This window comes from Schistocerca serialis, chromosome 10 (assembly GCF_023864345.2).
Source record: "Schistocerca serialis cubense isolate TAMUIC-IGC-003099 chromosome 10, iqSchSeri2.2, whole genome shotgun sequence".
Taxonomy (NCBI): Eukaryota; Metazoa; Arthropoda; class Insecta; order Orthoptera; family Acrididae; genus Schistocerca; species Schistocerca serialis.
The window spans coordinates 158,177,415-158,197,422 of record NC_064647.1 but is presented as its reverse complement, the minus strand read 5'-3'; the positions used below and the strand labels follow the sequence as shown (position 1 = coordinate 158,197,422).

Sequence of the window (20,008 nt, the reverse complement as noted above, 5' to 3'; positions counted from 1 at the left end):
TAGATCGGCTAACTAACGAACAAGTAGTGAATCAAATCGGGGAAAAAAAGCTTTATGACAGAACTCGACAAAAAAAAGGGATCAGTTGACAGGGCACATCCTGAGAGATGAGAGTCAATTAATTTGGTGATGGAGGGAAGTGTTGGGGTGCAGGTGGTGGGTAAAAACTGCAGAGGGAGATCAATGCTTCAGCACGGTAAGCAGGTTCAAATGAACACGGGCCGCATTAGTGGTGCAGAGATGCAGAGCCTTGCACAGGATAGGCAGGTGTGGAGACGTGCATCAAAACTGTTTTCGGATTGAAGGTCAAGACGACGACGACGACAGTAATATCGTTCCAGAGACGAAATGAATAAATTCGCTCGCCGGCCGAAGTGGCCGTGCGGTTAAAGGCGCTGCAGTCTGGAACCGCAAGACCGCTACGGTCGCAGGTTCGAATCCTGCCTCGGGCATGGATGTTTGTGATGTCCTTAGGTTAGTTAGGTTCTAGGGGACTAATGACCTCAGCAGTTGAGTCCCATAGTGCCAATAAATTCGCTCAGTACGTGAAATTACACTGGTGGCCATAAAACTTGCAGCATCATGAAGGCAGCGTATACCGAATGATTGTAATTAAAGTGCAGCCACTCACAAAGGTCCAGTGTGGGCCTATCGTATGGCAGCGAAATTTGATAGATATGCTAAAGCGTCAATACGGAACCGATTTACGCAGGGGAAAAAAAAATTGTTCCAGTTTTGTCCACCAGATGAAAATCTGACGCTATAAATGCAACAAGACGTACAGAAATGTTTGCACATGTAATGAATTAGGAAAGGGACTTGGGTAGAAAAGGTCAAAGAAGTGATAACGGCATAATGTTGATGTTATTAGTAACTGATGCTTACGCAATTTGTTCAACGTGAGCACCGGAGACGTACAGCGCCAGATTTGCACCTGGTGGCTAAAACTGAAACTAATTTTATTCCAGCGTACATCAGTTCCACATTAACGTATTAGCATACCTACCAAGTTTCTCTGCCTTACGATAATTACAGCCAACACCGGGCCTGCACGAGTAGCATAAAACGTCAAAACGCCTTGAAGTGTATTACATGCTTGGATATGCAAATGATTCAGAACAATCACACAAAGAAGGTGAGGATGACACCTGGTACATTCTGTATACAAGGAAAGTTTGGACATCTCGTTTCTCATTCAGCAATTGCATTCTCGTGTTTACGGTTTGTGAGAAGGTCGCAATATTCCTGCTGTAAGGAGGAGAAATCAACACATATTGGAATTCAATAGCGGCAGCATCGTGGCTTATTGACACTGCGGTTAACCATTCTGCCATACTGCTACTCGCAGTTGTTGGCATCCCAAGACTCTCATGCGAATATGAAATTGATGGGTTGAGGAGAACCACACTAAAAGACATGCAGGATGACAATGGCCCCACGTGATTAGCGCCCAACAGGACAGGCATGTTTTATGATCAGCCGTACAGGGTTGCACAGCCACGTCAAGAAATGGGTTTGTTTTCAGCAAGACAAGTATCCACACGGACAGTGCAACGATATCTGGAGTACCACAGACTGCCAAGCTGGCGAACGTTACCGCGGCTACCCTTGGGACGCAAGAAGAGAGAGGTGCACAGACCGTGAAGCGCCCAACGACAACACGACACATGCATGGCACCACAGCATCTTTTCAGACGAGTGTCAATTTTGCATAGAGTATCACAGTTGGTGTATCCTAGTGTGGATGTTTCCATATTGCATTCACCATCATGCGGGCCGAGCAGATGGCATCATGGTACACACAACACGAACCCCTCTGGTTCACATACCCAGTCATTTATACAGTGGGCGCTACATGTCTGACGTTCCAAGACCAGTGGCTGTGCCCTATCTTCTACGTTACCGTTATGTTACCTTCCGACAAGATAACGCAAGACCGCATGTCCTGACAAACCTCAATACAGATGTTCGGCTGCTGTCTTGGTCACCATATTCGCCAAGTCTTTCACTCACTGAAAACATCCAGTTTGTCGAGAGACTGGCACCTGCAGCACTAGCCAGCCACTATGAGTGATGAATTCCAGCACAAACCAGCAAGGAATGACGTAATCATTTGTGTCATCCAAGTTCAGCTTGAATCTGTGTCTAGCCGAGCTACAACCACTCATGCTGCCAAAGATGGCAGCTCAGTGGACTAAGTTTCGGTCTCTGTATCACGCCTAATCAGCTACAAATGTAGCTATGCATTCTTTGTTCTATACTTCATCAGCGGAAAATAGCTCCTATCGGATCTCAAAAGATGCCAATATGTCCATATTTATTTTAAAATACTCTGACTGAAAAGTGGGGTACCAGCTATCTCAGCACCTTCAAAAATAAATAAATAAATAAATAAATAAATAAAAACTTAGCATGAAAACATATTCGCATCTTTTTTAACATGCAACTCACCTCAAACTCCTACAAGCTCCCCTAAGCGTAACTCAATAACACCCACTAGTCCATCGCTTTAAGTCGCTCATACCCATTCTCTTCCACTTGTCCTTTCTCACTCACACATTCAGCCCAACTCACTGTCATTACCCCTTTTTGTCTCTCTGTCACCGACTCCTGTCTCAGAGCCACAGTCTCCTTCGTTCTGTCCTACTACTACTTTCTCGCTCTTGCTCTCTCTTACTGCTACTATCTGATTGAGTCCTTCCCAAGCCTGCTGTCTCTTGAGACTGTCACTATCTCTCTGTTCCTACTTGTCATAGTCATAGATACTTCTCTCATTGTCACTGTCTCTCACCCACTTTCTTTTTCTCCTTCTCTCCCACTTCCACTGTCCCCTCTTCTCTCGGCATAAAAACGCCCGAATACGTTCGCAAGCCAAAATTTTTGGGAAAGATTTTAAAAGTGCTGAGGAAGGTAGAATGAGGCAGCCAGAACCGCACTTTTCTGTAACAGTCATTTAAACAGGGACATATTCACATTTTTTATGCTTCTACAGGAGCATTTTTCCGCAAGTTTCCGTCGTTTCCCAGCTGCACCAGGGCATGAAACTCATATGAAAAGAAGTGTATTGGCTGGTAAAATTTAGATAGTTTACTTATGTGAAATTGAAATGACGCAAAACTAATTTTGCACCTCAGACTGGATTTTGTGTGCAATTATGCGTGTGCTTCAGTAGTACAGCGTGGGGTTCCCAGGTGATACCAGAGACACCTTATACATATTTCTCTGTGCTACGTCACATTATAAACTACGTTCGCGCCTCACACCGGATATTACATTCGTATTACCGTGTTCAAGTAGGGTAAATCTGCACCTCTGTATCTCGTAAACAGATAAAGAGAGAAGAATTATGACGTTTTTGGAAAATGGACATCTCCTATATAAAAATCAACATGGATTCCGCAAACAGAGATCCTGCCAAACTCAGTTCGCTCTGTTCCTCCACGAGATCCACAGCGCAGTGGACAACGGCGCTCAGGCTGATGCCGTGTTCAAATGGTTCAAACGGCTCTGAGCACTATGCGACTTAACTTCTGAGGTCATCAGTCGCCTAGAACTTAGAACTAATTAAACCTAACCTAACCTAAGGACATGACACACATCCATGCCCGAGGCAGGATTCGAACCTGCGACCGTAGCGGTCGCTCGGTTCCAGACTGTAGCGCCTAGAACCGCACGGCCACTTCGGCCGGCGATGCCGTGTTCCTTGGCTTCAGTAAGACATTTGACAGTGTCCCGCATTGCCGTTTAATCAAAAAAAATATGAGCTTACGGAGTATCGGAGCAGACCTGCGATTGGATTCAAGACTTCCTTGCAGGTAGAACTCAACACGTCGCTCTTAGTGGAACTAAATCTACTGAGGTAAAGATAATATCCGGAATACCACAGGGAAGTGTGATAGGACCATTGCTGTTCACAATACATATAAATGATCTAGTAGAAAGCGTCGGATATTCTTTAAGGCTATTCGCAGATGATGCAGTTGTTTATACCAAAGTAACAACGCCAGAAGATAGTAAGAATTTGCAGAACCACCTGCAGAGAATTGATGAATGGTGCAGAATCTGGCAGTTGGCCCTGAACGTAAATAAATGTAACATATTGCGCATACATAGGAAATGAAATCCACTGCTGTACAGATCCACTATCGATGAAAAACAGCTGGAGACAACGTCTGCCGTAAAAGCGAAGTGGAATGACCATATAAAATCTTAAGGAAATGTAACTCATCCACGAAAGACGTGGCTTATAAGGCGCTTGTTCACCCAATTCTTGAGTATTGTTCATCATCTGGGATCCCTATCAGGTAGGACTGATAGAGGAGATGAAGAAGATCCAACGAAGAGCGGTGCGTTTCGTCACGGGTTAGTTTAGCTGGCGAGAGAACGTTACGTTGATGCTAAACTAACTCCACTGGGGGCCGTTACAAGGAGACGTTGTGCATCACGGAGAGATTTACTATTGAAATATCGGGACAGCACTTTTCAGGAGGAGTCAGACAACATATTACTTCCCCCCACATACATCTCGCGGATAGACCACGAGGAGAAATTAGAGCCAATACAGAAGATTACCGACAATCATTCTTCCCACGCTCTATTCGCGAGTGGAACAAGGTTGGAGGGACCAGATAGAGGTACCGAAAGTACCCTCCACCACACACCATTAGGTGGCTTGCGGAGTAGATGTAGATATGAAGGAAATCCTCAAGACAGTTGAAGATAGGGATCTTAGGAATACGTAGTAAAAATCACAGCCATTTGCTGTGCATAGCCGTCTCGGAATCAGCAGCTGGGTCTTGGTACCCAAAAAACAAGTTTTTGGGGGTGTTTCGCGATAACGGATAAAGATCTTTGAAAAAGGGGAGATGCCTCTTCTAGATAAATGCCTAGAAAATATTCCGTCGAAAGTTGAGCAGTTTGCTGTAGTTATTTATTATTTAGATTCACAAGCTGCAACATCGTCGCGAAAAAACACAGTGACCCGTGTATGTAATAAGTTTCCTTTAATTTACGTCTATGGTCACAATCTTTTCTGTTTAACAGATTACCGGTTTCGGTCTTTAATGACCATCATCAGATCTGCAGCAAAAGTGGGAAAAATATAAATACACTCGCAAACTGTATACAGCTTAAGAACAATACATAGAGCATATTGAAAAGTAGAACTGACAAAATTTACATTTGTGTGCTTTAAATGTTAAGAGGCATACCTGTCTCATAAAAATGAAGTCCTAATGCACTGCAGCCATAGTGGCATAGTTGACAATGAACTGCAGCCATAGTGGCATAGTCAACTATGCCACTATGGCTGCAGTGCATTAGGACTTCATTTTTATGAGACAGGTATGCCTCTTAACATTTAAAGCACACAAATGTAAATTTTGTCAGTTCTACTTTTCAATATGCTCTATGTATTATTCTTAAGCTGTATACAGTTTGCGAGTGTATTTATATTTTTCCCACTTTTGCTGCAGATCTGATGATGGTCATTAAAGACCGAAACCGGTAATCTGTTAAACAGAAAAGATAGTGACCATAGACGTAAATTAAAGGAAACTTATTATAATTTAGATTTCGCATCATAGTGGATTTTAAGAGTAGAAGTAGGTAACTTTGAGTCTCTGTATCTTTGAAGCGGATACAGATACGAAAAAAATTTTCAAGTTTGTTCGAGATCAGTATCTTCGGAATATATCGTAAAAATTTCAGCCATTTGATGTGCATAGGCGTCTTGGAATCCTTGACTGGATTTTGGTGCGCTGGTGACAGCAAAAATATACTAAAAACACCTATGTGTGGTTTTCCGAGGTACCGCCCACGAAATAATGGTGTCTCCACAAGTCCCATCGAGCCGACCGTACACCACATCAACTGTAAAAAGAACCAACCGATTTGCTCCATTTGCCTAAGCAGGAGGGAGTGTGTAAAATTGATACTTTGACTCTATACTGTAGCACAGTGACGCTAAGACGATCCTTTTGTTGGGTATACAAATGGTCCCATCCATACCACTTGACGCTACCTTTTATCATCAATAGAAACCGAGGTATTAGCACTAGAACATCTCGTTTATATGCGAGGCGCTTTGGAACATATTAGGTGAACATGCTGTCACATGTATACCGAATCACACAAGATGTAAAACTGCGTTGTTAGCTATCGCCCTGGTGTTTCAGTGAGTAATAGACCAGATACTGGGTCCACGGTGGGAGGCCGTCAGCGCGGCGTCGCTCGCCGGAAGGAAGACGATCTGTGCGCGCCGGTTGACCCCGCGCTCCGCTCGGCTTACCTTTTTTGCCGCCCGCAGCTGTCGCCCCCGGGCGCGGCATCACACAACACAACACACACGTCTCTGGACGGGCCCTCAGCGCGGCTGCCCAACCGCTCTGCCACGGGCGCACTGGATGCGTGCCCCGACCGGCGGGGCCTCCGAGATAATTACTTCCCACGGGGATGGCTCGCTTTCTCACACCCACCCACTACCTCCCAGCCATTCTTTTGTGCCGGTTCCTCCCCCCCACCCTCGTTACCTCCTCTACTTCCATTCCACCGCAGCCAGGGTCGCGCTACGCATGCACTTTTTTACAGAAATTTCCGAGCTTATTTGTGAAACCTCTCTACAAGATGTCAGGACCTCTTCTTCTTCTTGCCTTCAAGTATTGGGCGCCTGTCTGTTACGGTGACCATTTCTTCCTTTGCCTTCCCAGACGTCTTTGTCCTACCGGATTATAATTTATGACTTTGTAAGGTAGTCTACCACTGTTCCATTCTGTCGAGGTGTTCACTCCGTTTTCTTCTACTGTCTTGACTTTTATTTCCTACCTTAAATATCTTTAATCGTTTCCTGATGTCGCTGTTTCTTAATCTGTAACTCTGATACATCCTTTCGCAGCCCTAAGAAATCTCATTTCAGGTCCCTGGATCTTACTTCCTTGTCGTTTGTGTATGACACACAACTCACTCCCATCGAACAGTGTAGGGACGGCCATTACTCCACAAACATTAATTCGAATTACTTTTTGTGCTTCGTTTCTAAAGTACCTATTTATTGTTCCACAAATGTTTCAAAATTTTGTTACTTTCTTGGCTATATTTTTGTCATCCTCGTATATGATATCACACTCCAGGTAATTAAAATTTCCGACTTGTCCTACTGTGGCATTATTATCTGTTATTGTGGGGCCTGTCGTATAAAAGCCACAGTTTTAGCTTTCTTCGTGGATATAGTCTTATTACAGTCATCGGATATTTCAATTGTAAGTTTCTTTTTGCAGGTCATACTCTATCTCCGTGAAAATTGTGACTTAATCTGCATATAAAACACAATTCACAGGAATCTTTTTGTCTATTCTAGTACATATGTACATATATACAGACAGCGTGGGCGAAATGCCACATCCTTACTTGACCCCCTTGTTACGATCGAAGGTGCTGTCAGCTCTTGAATTATATATAAAATGACTGTTACGGTTTGTAGGCTTCCTAAGGTGTAGTGGGTACCCTTTTTTCTTCATTGTGCTCCACAGTTTTTCTCGATTGACTGTCTCAAAGACCACTCCTGCATCAACAAATGCTATCGGCGTCTCTCGATTAAATTCTGTGCGATTTTCAATGATTTGTTTTATCACAAACATTGCATAAGGTCTCGAACCTTTTCCACGGAAACATATTTGTTCTTCACTTAATAAGCACTTTAATATCTGCTTCCAGGAGTCTTGTATGTTACGTCCAGAAAGCTGATTCCTCTATCTGCTTGGCTTCTTAGGATCAAAATTACACAGATAGGAGAGTTTCCTAAGCTGAGCACTTTGGGGTAAGAAATTATAGTCTCATTTAAATTACGAACTTCCAGCACTTAATTTGGACTTCATAATAAGTATATATTTTTGAATAGTTTTTGTATTTCGTAAATACCATTTTGACTATCTGTTACGATGATTTAAAAATGGACCCTGGCCCAAAACTAGTCATCAAGTAAATAAAGAAAGTGAATTTTGCAACTTCAGCTGTTTTTCGTTCTACACATTTAAATTAGTTGGTATGGGACGTTTAACATCTGGTATCACGATGTCGTCTACATTTACATACATATTATGGACGCTGTCAAGTGGTGGAGGGAGTAAAACCATAGTAAAGGTCAGAAAGACAGAGATGAGAGTAAAACGAGATAAAAGGAAAAGACCTGCCAGGAAGGCTGGCTAGACAGTCGAGGACCATACACTGTACAATGGGTGGCTTGCACAGTACCGATGTGCAAGGTGAATATCAAGTTTCTTCTGATTTAAAAAAAATTCTAATGAACTTTGCTAGTTACAGCTATGCTGTCTGTTGCAAAAGGTAGCTTAACTCCTGATGTTTTGATGGATACGCTCCTACATCTGCTCTGACGCCTCAGTTACAGGAATTTCAACAATGGACACTGTTTCAACAAGTTATGTGCACTGCCACCCTCGGGTTTATTTGTTAGCCAGGCCTTGGATGAAACCTTTCCGGGCACATGGGTCGACAGAGACGATTCGACATCAGGCCCACCAGGTTTATCAAAAAATAACCCTTGCTGACTTTTTTGTGGGGTTGCGTTAAGGGTAAAGTGTTCAGTTCACAACTATTACGGCTGAAATACAAGATGCTATAAATTTGCTGCCGAAAGACATTTTGGTAAAGATATGGAGAAAAAGTGAGTATCACGTAGCCGCTCTACAGGCAACAAACGGCCTACATGTGGAAGACTGTACGTAAGATCCTTTAAGAGTTAAGCTACCATTTCCAACAAATTACATAGCTGCATCTGGCATAGTTCTCGAGAAATAAATTTTGTAATCGGGGAAGGACTTTATGCTCATCCTGTACAAACTTTACTATGGTACATTACAAGTTGCCGCACTTTCTCGAATATCAACGCTGTCTATTGTTCAATGAGGGACTAGCTAGGACTCTCCAATCTGTTCCTCTTCAGTTCTACTGGGATTTTATACACCAAGCGCTTTGCCGGCGTGTAAGATCTAGCGATCGCGGTGGCCAATGTGCAGGGTCTTCCCTCCAAATGCAACAACGAAGGTATCTTATGTCAAGGCGCTGAAGGGTGTTAATACCACTTCGGAGTGGTATGATGCACCATATTATACAAAACGCAGCAGTCTCTGTAATGCTGTGTTGCGTGGTAATGTGGTTTTTCGACTTTTTTTGTACGCATTGTGGTTTATTGCGAATGATTTCCAATATATTGCAAATACTCTTAAATGGGCGACTGTACAAAGCAGCTGACCTTAGATTAGCACAAGAAAATCTACAAAAATCAGCTCTGGAATTTCACCCACATGAAATGGTTTCCTTGGTGGACCCTCACACTTACACTTTTGTGTAATAATGAAACAATCTGCGTCATTTAATTCTCAGGCAGTAAGAGAAGTAAATCACGCAAGCTGTTTCATTATTATACAAAAAGTGTGAGGATCCACCAAGGTAACGATTTCATGTGTGTGAACTGCTTGGCACGCCTTCACGTTGGACTTACCGGGAACTTGCTGGAGTGCGTGTGCAGGGCGACGCCGGGCTGCAGGTCTGAGGCCGCGGCGGCAGAGCCCGGGATGGGCACCGTCTGCGCGTCGCCGTACAGAGGGTAGGGCGGCATGCGGTACGGCGGCGGCGGAGAGGCGGCGCCGGAGGCGGCACCGGAGGCGGCTGCGGGCAGCGGCTTCGGGGGCGGTACCGGCTTGTACGGCTGCCCATAGCCGGCGGCTTCCACCTCCGCTGCGAACAAGCGCCACACATTAGGCTGAGTGCAGTGACGTCGCAAAGACATGTAATGCTATAAGCCGGCCGTTGTGGCCGAGCGGTTCTAGGCACTTCAGTCCGGAACCGCGCTGTTGCTACGGTCGCAGGTTCGAATCCTGCCTCGGGCATGGATGCGTGTGCCGTCCCTAGGTTTAAGTCGTTCTAAGTCTAGTGGACTGATGACCTCAGATGTTAAGTCCCAAAATGCTCAGAGTTATCTTTTTGTAATGCTATATGAGGCGACAAAGCGAGGTCCAGTTGTGAGGTAAGAGGCATTCAGCACAAATGCTACAGGTTCGCTGCAGTGACGATGACTTCAATGCCAGATGAGAACGCGACGTGACAAAAAACAGCTAGTATCCGAAGACCAACTGCTGCAGAGCTGCTGACTTCAATGCAAGGTCAGAACACGAACTTTATCAACTTAAAGGTACAAGACTGGTCTTTCGTCTACTATAATCGACTGTATTCAGTCCTCAGTCGGTTTTGAGACTTTTTGTTTCTCACCGCCTGTTTCACCTCTCGTAATGACTTAAGGACGTGAAAAAGTCGCAGTTGCATCGTCGTTCAAAGTCCACGTTAAATTTTAGGATTCCTATAACTGGCAAGGTCTTACCACCTCTACGCCTAAAAAAGTGGTGCGTTCAAAACCATCATATTGAGGGCAGTTCTATCTCACGTTCTGCCATCTGCATCCACACCGGCATGGTTACTCTGCAATTCACACTAAAGTGCCTGGCAGAGGGTTCATTAAACCATTTTCATACTACTTCTGTACCATTCCACTCTCGAATGGCGCGTGGGAAAAAGGAACACCTAAATCTTTCCGTTTGAGCTCTGAGTTCTCTTATTTTATTATGATGATCATTTCTCCCTACGTAGGTGGGTGTCAACAAAATATTTACGCATTCGGAAGAGACAGTTTGTGATTGAAATTTCGTAAATAGATCTCGCCGCAAAGAAAACCGCCTTTGTTTCAGTGGCAGCCACCCCAACTCGCGTATCATATCAGTGACACTCTCACTCCTATTACGCGATAACACGAAACGAGCTGCCCTTCTTTGCACTTTTACGATGTCCTCCGTCAATCCTATCTGGTAAGGATCCCATGCCGCGCAGCAATATTCCAGCAGAGGACGGACAAGTGTAATGTAGACTGTCTCTTTAGTGGGTTTGTCGCATCTTCTAAGTGTTCTGCCAACAAAGCGCAGTCTTTGTTTTGCCTTCCCCACAATATTATCTATGTGGCCATTCTGGTAGCGCTATTGCAGTGACGAAAATGCGGTTAACAAGATACAGAAAAACACTTTAAAACAGCCATAAATCGTGTTTCGTTAGTAAACTGACGGGGCGGGCGAATGTCTGCAGGCACAAATGCTACAAGATGTGTACCTTCCAGTACCCACAAGTTTCGTAGACCTAGCATTACTGTGGCACGGAAGACACAAGCAGAATGACGAATATGAACAGACAAACAGAACACGACGTCTGTAACGAAGTCACAGTCAATTTTATTTGTTTAAGTTTGTCGGAAATTGGGTACGATGAAGTAATTATTGATGGAATGTGAAAAATTTGCATAAAATCAAAAGAAAGGAATGTAATACGTAATCCATGTAATGCCCAGCTTAAATATTATGCTCTGACGTTGCACATTTGTTGAGCTGTATAAGGCGCGTAAATCTCCCAAGCTCGACGCAGTCAGGAATTGGTCACAGCCTCCTCCTATTGGGCCTCAATGGTCAAGGAAGCTGTGGAAATACAATTAGCAGACAAAATGCTCAGCCGAGACGAAGGCTTCCAGCTTGACAACCATGGGCACACCTCACTTCAGGTCTACGCTCTCACTAAAATTATTATTCTGAGTCTTCGTTGCCTAGCACTCCATCCCATCACATCTATTTTAATAATCAACCACATAATTCGTAAGCACTGTGAGATGAAATACATAAAATGCATTCGCAATAGCAAATATTGACAACCGTCAGCGGTATAACGGAGTGGCGACAGCGAAAATTTATGCCGGACCGGGACTCGAACCCAAATTTCCCACTTACCGCGAGCGGTCGCCTTACCATTAGGCTGTCCGAGCAAGACTTAACGGTCAGACCTAATCTTTCATACGTCGCCAGCCATGTGTCGACAACCTGCACTCGTACATTAGTTATGTATATTCCCGTATAGGTGAGTCATCTTGATTGCAAGTCGTTTGCCCGGTGTCGCCGGATAAATTCGATATTGCAGTGCTTCTGTTGTTCAGAAGTACGGCCAAGCGACAGTCAGTTAAAATGTCTTCCATGTACGGGAATATACAAAATGAATGTACGAGCGCAGGTTGCACACACATGGTTGGCGACACATGGAACTTTTAGCTTGGCCGTGAGTCGTGATCGGATGCCTGATGGTAAGGATAGTAAGGTGAGCGCTCGCGAAAAGCGGAAATCCGAGCTCGAGTGGCACAAAATTTCGTTGTCGTCATTTCATTATACAACCGATGGTTGTCAATATTCATAACTGCGAACATATTTAATGTACTGCATAAAGTTTTATCTATGACTGATGCTGTTGTTGCCGACAGTTTTATCTCTGGCGCATGTGCATTTACTACACACTATTTTGTCAAGAAGTTTTAATTTTGTGACCAGCTCACCTTGAAAGTGGTAGTACGGTCATCAGCTGAAATATCGGATAAAGATACAATACTGCTCTTGATGCATGTCCGAAAGGTGATGGAATATTAGATCCGCCGAGAAAAAAGAAATGACCAAATTGTCAATTTGTACTGTAGCAGTAAATAAAGGATTTTTAAACAGCGTAACTATTTCTTTCCAAGAATAGTTTCTATCTTGTGTGTTTAATTCCGGGAACAGGGTGACTGAATATTAATTTGAGTTTTAGCCGCCTACAATCTGTGGCTTGTATCTAGCTCCGCTGTCAGGATCTAAAGGGGGAGAGTTAACTGCGCAAAGCCTCTGCCATTTAGACGCTGATGGCTTGCGAGAAAGCTGTAATCTGCCCGAGTGATGTGGAGCCGCTGTCAGCTGGCGACCACAGCATTAGAAAGTCCGCTAGTGGGCTCACAGCCGCGTGGAGACTTCAACGCATGAGCAGAACACGAACACTGCCGTCCCAGATACTTTGGTAGAATTTACTTCTCTGTGGGGTTTAACATTACACGGTAATCTCACCGACCTGCTCTGTGACTAGATAGTGAAAAGGACACGTCATTCCAGAAATTATTGCTATTGATGTCTAATTCCATTGCGAACGGTGTGCACCACGACCGTATTATTGTCAATATATTTTGAATATATGGCCGTATCGGTCGTAGAGATTGAAATCCTTTATTTTACAGATCGATTTCGGTCACTGTGTGACCATCTTCACTGCAAACTTTTCGAACCTTGTAGCCCCATCTCATAATAACGCATTTTCCATGATATTGGACCGGCCACTGCTGAGGTCACAAAATACGTTCTTCTGTAATTCAAAATTACTGTATGCAGTGAAAGTCAACACATCTGTTGAAAATAACCATCACAGTACATGTTACGCCACACAGCAAATGTTGTGTTATAATGATATGGACCTGCAAGGTTTAAAATTTGCACTGAAGATGGCCACACAGTGACCGAAATCGATCTGTAAAATAAAGGCTTTTCCTTTCCTTTCCTTATTTCCATATCAATACCTGGTATCAACAGAGCCCTTTTATTGAAGAAAGTTTTCTTCGCCTGCAATAGTCTATTTACGCTATCTTCCTTGCTTGCTCCATACTTTACGATCGATGCTGTCATTTATCCTAAATATTGTTATTGACAATGGGCTAAAGAAAGAAATGTGATAATTACAGCAAAGAGAATCAATAAACGTATGAGACAGTAGGAGGTAAGCTGCCTACACTGGTAAACAGAGACAAATCTACAGTGCTTTGCGAGTGCGTGAAGTTCTATACGCCCGAGTTGTAAATACATTCTTCATGACACAATTTCCGTGCTCTCGTTGAAATTTGCTAGAGGACACTATCTGAACTAGTGAAACTGTAACATCTCACACTACGTAAGCCGAATTATTGCTACATGCCAAACTTTCAGAAACTACTTCCTTATTTCCATATCAATACTTGATATCAGCAGACAACGTTTATTGAAGAAAGTTTTCCTCGTTTGCGATAACCTATTTCCGCTATCTTCCTTGCTCCGTACACATTTTTACAACACTACGACTTTTGTCTATTGCTACTATTAAAAAATTAATAAATTGCCACCGTAATTGCCCTTATTTACACCAATGTCTTGTAGTTATTCCTTTATATTAATAAGAGCTATTTTTCAAACTAGGCTGCACTTTCCACTTTATGAAAACAATGTAAAATTCAGGCTAAAGTAGGTAATTTAGTGAAAATAGTATCCCACTTCGCAGAAACTATATTTTAAAAGCTTTATAAAACAGTTACTATCGTTCAGTATTTAATGAAAATACAGATTTTAATTCAGTTGCTGCCACCATGATTAGCTGCTAGAAGCTGATAAAAATCGACTGAATACTGTTTTAACAAAACTGTTTTGAAACGACATCATTCACACACAATCCATGCAAGGAGTAACACAGCTCATTTTCATATCGGAAACTGATCTGCACAGCGTTATTGAAAGTTATATCACATATGAAACTTTAATTGCTGTTTTAGTTCAGCTTAAAAAACTTAAAGGCAACAGAACAAAAAACTGACTACGAACACGCTGTAGAAAGCAACGCAACGCCTGAAGGTCACTTGGTGCGTTTCACTCGGTAATTTTGCTTGCTATACAGAAGAATGCTTTCGCTTGTTCCACTACTGTGTCTGTCCCTATTTCTATGTTAAGCAAGTCATTATTCTCCTCATCACTTTGTCATTGTTTATCCACAAGCAATACTTCAAGCTAAGTGTACATACTGTTCATTACCTTCAACGTGTTATGTTATGTTAACTGGGGACCCAGGCTCCGTCCCCGCCGCAGCCGCAGTGGTCCACAACCCCACGACGACTACCGCAGTCCACTTCACCCCTCCGCCGCCCCACACCGAACCCAGAGTTATTGTGCGGTTCGGCCACCGGTGGACCCCCCAAGGAACGTCTCACACCAGACGAGTGAAGCCCCTATGTTTGCGCAGAAATCGCCGACATAGTGTAGCTGAGGCAGAATAAGGGGAACCAGCCCCCATTTGCCGAGGCAGATGGAAAACCGCCTAAAAACCATCCACAGACTGGCCGGCTCACCGGACCTCGACACAAATCCACCGGGCGGATTCGTGCCGGGGACCGGCGCTCCTTCCCACCCGGAAAGCCGTTAGTTAGACCGCACGGCCAACCGGGCGGGCACCTTCAACGTGTACTATTAAGTCTTCTTTACGTCCGAACACATGGAACTCCGTGAAGATTTTATAGCTGGTCCCTACAACGATTCCTAATACGTTCATGGCCTTCAGAATAGACGAATAAACATCGTTGAATAAACCTGCAATGGTATATGCTGCTATTTAAACAGTTACTGAACCACAATGAAAGCGTATCGGTACCAGTATCCAAATGCGCCCTTTGAAACTCTCGTTGTCATTTTCCATGTTGGCACCGTCGCATTTTTAAGCAAATCTTCATTGTACAGAAGTTCGTATGCTGGTCGAATCTTTTCTTGAACTACACTGAGGCGACTTTTGTCACAGGGTATCTCCTAATATCGCGTCCGCCCCGATAGCTGAGCGTGACGAATTGCCGTCCTACGGGCCCGGGTTCGATTCTCGGCTGGGTCGGAGATTTCCTCCGCTCAGGAACTGAGTGTTGTCTTCATCATCATTTCAGCCCCATTCGGCGCGCAGGTTGCCCAATGTGGCGTCGAATGTAATAAGACCTGCACCAAGGCGGCCGGACCCGCCCCGCAAGGGGCCGCCCGGCCAATGACGCCAATCGCTCATTTCAATTTTTCATTTCCTAATATCGCGTCTCGACCTAATGCAGCATCTCGACGTACCAGGACTCAACAAGTTTTTAGAAGTCCTCGGCAGAAATGTTGAGCCATGCTGCCACTCTAGCCGTCCATTACTGCGAAGGTGTTGCCGGTGCAGGACTTTGTATACGAACTGAGCTCTCGATTTTGCCCCATAAATGTTCGACGGGATTCACATCCGGCGATCTGTGTGGACATATCTTTCGTTCGAATTATCCAAAATGTTCTTCAAACCAGTCGCGAACAGTTGTGGCCCTGTGATATGGCCATTGTCACCCATAAATATTTCATCGTTGTTTGGGAATATGAAGTCCACGATAAACCGTTTCCAGTCAATGGTCGTTTCAGTTGGACCAGAGGACCCAGTCCACTGCATGTAAACACAGCCCGCACCATTATGGAGCCAACACCAGCTCACACAGTGCCTTCTGACAACCACAGTCCATATGAAGATGGTATCTTTCGGACATGGCTCAAAGAACAGATACCATCTTCATATAGTTAAGGCTAACCGGCCACTGACCTTCTTCTTCTGTGCTGAATGCACAAGCATTGCCCGAACTCTTACGGGTCTCGGTAAGATTGTCTGCCGCGAGCAATGAGTGCAATGGGCAGGGACACTACGAATGTAGTGTGTGGACATTAAGTTGGGAATGTGGGTCTCACGGGGAGCGTGCACGGGATAAATCCCTGCCGTCATACTATCCTCTGTGCCCTCGGTGGCTCAGACAGATAGAGCGTCTACCATGTAAGCAGGAGGTCCCGCGTTCGAGTCCCGATCGGGGCACACATTTTCAACTGTCCACGTTGAGGTATATCAACGCCTCTCGACAGCTTAGGGTCTTGATTTAATTATCATTTCACTTGAGTCCATGGCTTTGTGGGGTCTGCGCCACACTCGAACCCTACCATCAGCTCTTACCAACTGACATGGGGACTCATCTGACCAGACCACGGTTTTCACCAGCCCAGGAGAGGCGCCGCAGGCGGTGACATGTAGTTAGCGAAAGGTACTCACGTCGGTCATCTGCTGCCACAGCACATTAACGCCACAGATACGTCTCACATTGATTTCTGCGGTTAAATGGTTCAAATGGCTCTGAGCACTATGGGACTTAACATCTTAGGTCATCAGTCCCCTAGAACTTAGAACTACTTAAACCTAACTAACCTAAGGACATCACACATATCCATGCCCGAGGCAGGATTCGAACCTGCGACCGTAGCGGTCACGCGGTTCCAGACTGTAGCGCCTTTAACCGCTTGGCCACACCGGCCGGCTTCTGCGGTTATTTCACGCAATGTTGCTTGTCTGTTAGCACTGACAACTTTGCGCAAACGCCGCTGCTCTCGGTCGTTAAGTGAAGGCCGTCGGCCACTGCACTGTCTGTGGTGAGAGGTAAAGCCTGAAATTTGGTATTCTCGGCAGACTCTTGGTACTATTGATCTTGGAATGTGTAATTCCCTGACGATTTCCCAAATGGAATGTTCCTTGTGTCTAGCTCCAACTACCATTCAGCGTTCGAAGTCTGTTAATTCTCGTCGTGCGGCCATAATCACGTCGGGAACCTTTCCACATGAATCACCTGAGTACAAATGACAGCTCCGCCAGTGCACTGCCCTTTTATACCTTGTGTAAGCGATACTACCGCCATCTGCATAAGTGCATATCACTATCCCATGACTTTTGCCACCTCAAAGAGTGCCTACAGCTGACTATATTTCTGTCGGGGCACGGATCCACTCGACACGCTGTAGCTTCTAAAATTCTTTCGTAATCAAAAATTTCTTTTTCGGTCTTAATCCATATACTTCAATGATGCAAATTATGTAAAAAAATCAATTTCTTCATCGGTCTGTACAAGAACCACCCCTTATGTTACGCATTCCACCCTGGGTGCGGATGGTGTATATTGGGTTGGCTGTCTTTCGGCATGTGAAACATTCCCGGGTTTACGTTGCCTAAACTGTATTTCGTTTTCGACAGCAGTGGGAATGTTGAAGGCGTGTCAGACCAATCGAGATGACTTCTTTAACCGTCTGGGCTGGGCTGACGCGCCTTCAACATTCCCGCTGCTGCCGGAAACGAATTACCACACGATACTCCACTTCATGAACTTGCTAAGTACGTTCGGAAATGCCAAATTGTGCACTTCACAGAACGAAAAACTGTAGTATCCCAAGAGCGCAATATCAGAGTCACAACTAGAATCGGTCAACTCGTCCAAACATTTGGCAACAACAATTTTTAGGAAAATGAAATGGATTAAACAGGCTCAGTCTAAGGTAAATTAGGTGGTAGACTTCGACTCCTTTGCACGATAGTAAGAAAATGCAGTCCATCTAGAAGGGGGATTGCTTACAAAACATTCGTGCCACCGACCCTAGAATATTGCTCAAGTGTATGGGACCCGTACAAAATAAGACTAACAGGGAATATTTGACGTATACAGAGAAGACCAGCACGGATGGTCACGGTTTTGTTTGACTCACAGAAGAGCGTCATGGAGACGACAAAAAACCTGAACTGGCAGACGGCTAAAGAGACGTACACTATCCACAGAAAGCCTACTTACAAAGTTTCAAGAAACGGCTTTAAGTGATGCGTCTAGAATATGATGCGACCCTCTACATATCGCTCTTGAAGACATCGCGAAGACAAGATGATGTTAATTGCAATGCGCACAGAGGCGTTTAAGTAATCATCCATCCCACGTTCCATAGTTCCATAGGTGAATGGAACGGGAATAAGCCCTAATAACTTGTACAGTGGAAAGTACCTCTGCAATGCACTTCACAGTGGTTTGCAGAGATTTATCAGTGGGCTAAACAATTTTGCTTTGGCTTCCGTAACGGCGTGTTGCGGTAGTGTGGCGCGGGGATTTCACTCTCTACCAAGACTGCAGATGCGAACCTGTCAACAAACCACACATTTATCACGTAGCCTAAAGTTTTCGAGGATATAATTAAAACTTTGCGACCACTTGTGAACCCCAGCATCGGAATCTTTCTCCTCTTACACTTCTATTCCACTTGCGAATCTTTCTTTCTTATAAGATACGAATAAACCGCCGTTCAAGTGCGACAAATGGTGTACGGTAAACCAAGCATAGTTTTACGGATTTTCAGATTCAAATGTGATTATCATGACTATTTTTTCAACATTGTGATATTTATGTCAGTGAACATAGCGGCTTGTACGAAAGAATTATATACTAATAAGTACAGAACATTTTCTAAAACGCAGAGAAATTAATGGAAAAAAATGTAGGTGGTCAAAGTTAGTATGAATTTGGGGATACACTGACCGGCCTATACTTCCACCACAACTGTTAATTACCGTACCTTTTGTGATTAATATTAAAAAAAAAACGCAATGAGACTTTGGACACCCAGAAATGAATTCATCGATCTAAGTGCTGTACTAAACCTCATGAAAGAAGAAAAACGGCGTCAGTGTGATACTTCATCAAAAGTTAAACGTAATTAAAGCTACAAACATGAATTGCCACATGCATAGCTTCAAATTTAGCTGAGAATAATGCCTTCAATTTCATCCACCTTAGACCTACAGCCTCGTTTCAAAACGTCCATTGCAGTTAGAATTAAGGTTATCTGTTCTTCATTTATCGGGATAATAATATATGGATCATGTGGTGAAACAAATTTCATTCCTTATTTCCGCGGATACTTGACATTATATGTCGTACCTGAATCACTAACTGGACCACAGTAGCTCGAAATTTGAGCAATATATGACTGACATTTGTTTTTCTTATTTGTAGGCACATTGACAATTGCAGATAAATCTTTGTCTATATACCGATGGTTAATGTATGTATTCCTTAATTTCACACTTAATTTGTATCGAAACTGTTTCCTAAATTATGTACCTGTGATCCTGGTGTAACAATGTCTAGTGGTCAAAGTAATCCTGAACAGAGAAATCATGCACATGACCTCTGAAATAGTAATATAATGGCAGATATATACATGAGAACAAAAACTAATCAGTCTTCTGTTTTGAGGATTAATCGGGTAACATGTGAAACAGTTGAAATCACAGACCACTTCGCAGTTAAATGATATTGGATTTTGCACACTCCAATTTTAACATACATTTTCGTATACAATTATGTGTCGCAACAGGTTCGCCAACTGCTGCATAAGAAAATCGGCACTACACGACGCCATTTAGCATACAGTATATTGCTGGCCTTTACCACCAAACAGTATATACTAAAACACTC

General features: G+C 43.9%; 1 protein-coding gene across 5 annotated transcripts in view; it reads right to left on the bottom strand.

The window, feature by feature from the left end:
- LOC126424843 (mediator of RNA polymerase II transcription subunit 1-like) overlaps positions 1-20,008 on the bottom strand; it is an 867,028-nt gene that overhangs the window by 108,675 nt on the left and 738,345 nt on the right. For 4 of the 5 annotated variants that reach the window (XM_050087650.1, XM_050087652.1, XM_050087651.1 and 1 more), the window contains one exon: positions 9,515-9,750. In XM_050087650.1, coding sequence (XP_049943607.1) covers positions 9,515-9,750 — 236 coding nt within the window. Of the gene's footprint in view, positions 1-6,289; positions 6,424-9,514; positions 9,751-20,008 lie in introns of those variants that run through there. The other variant, XM_050087653.1, reaches the window with a different exon arrangement.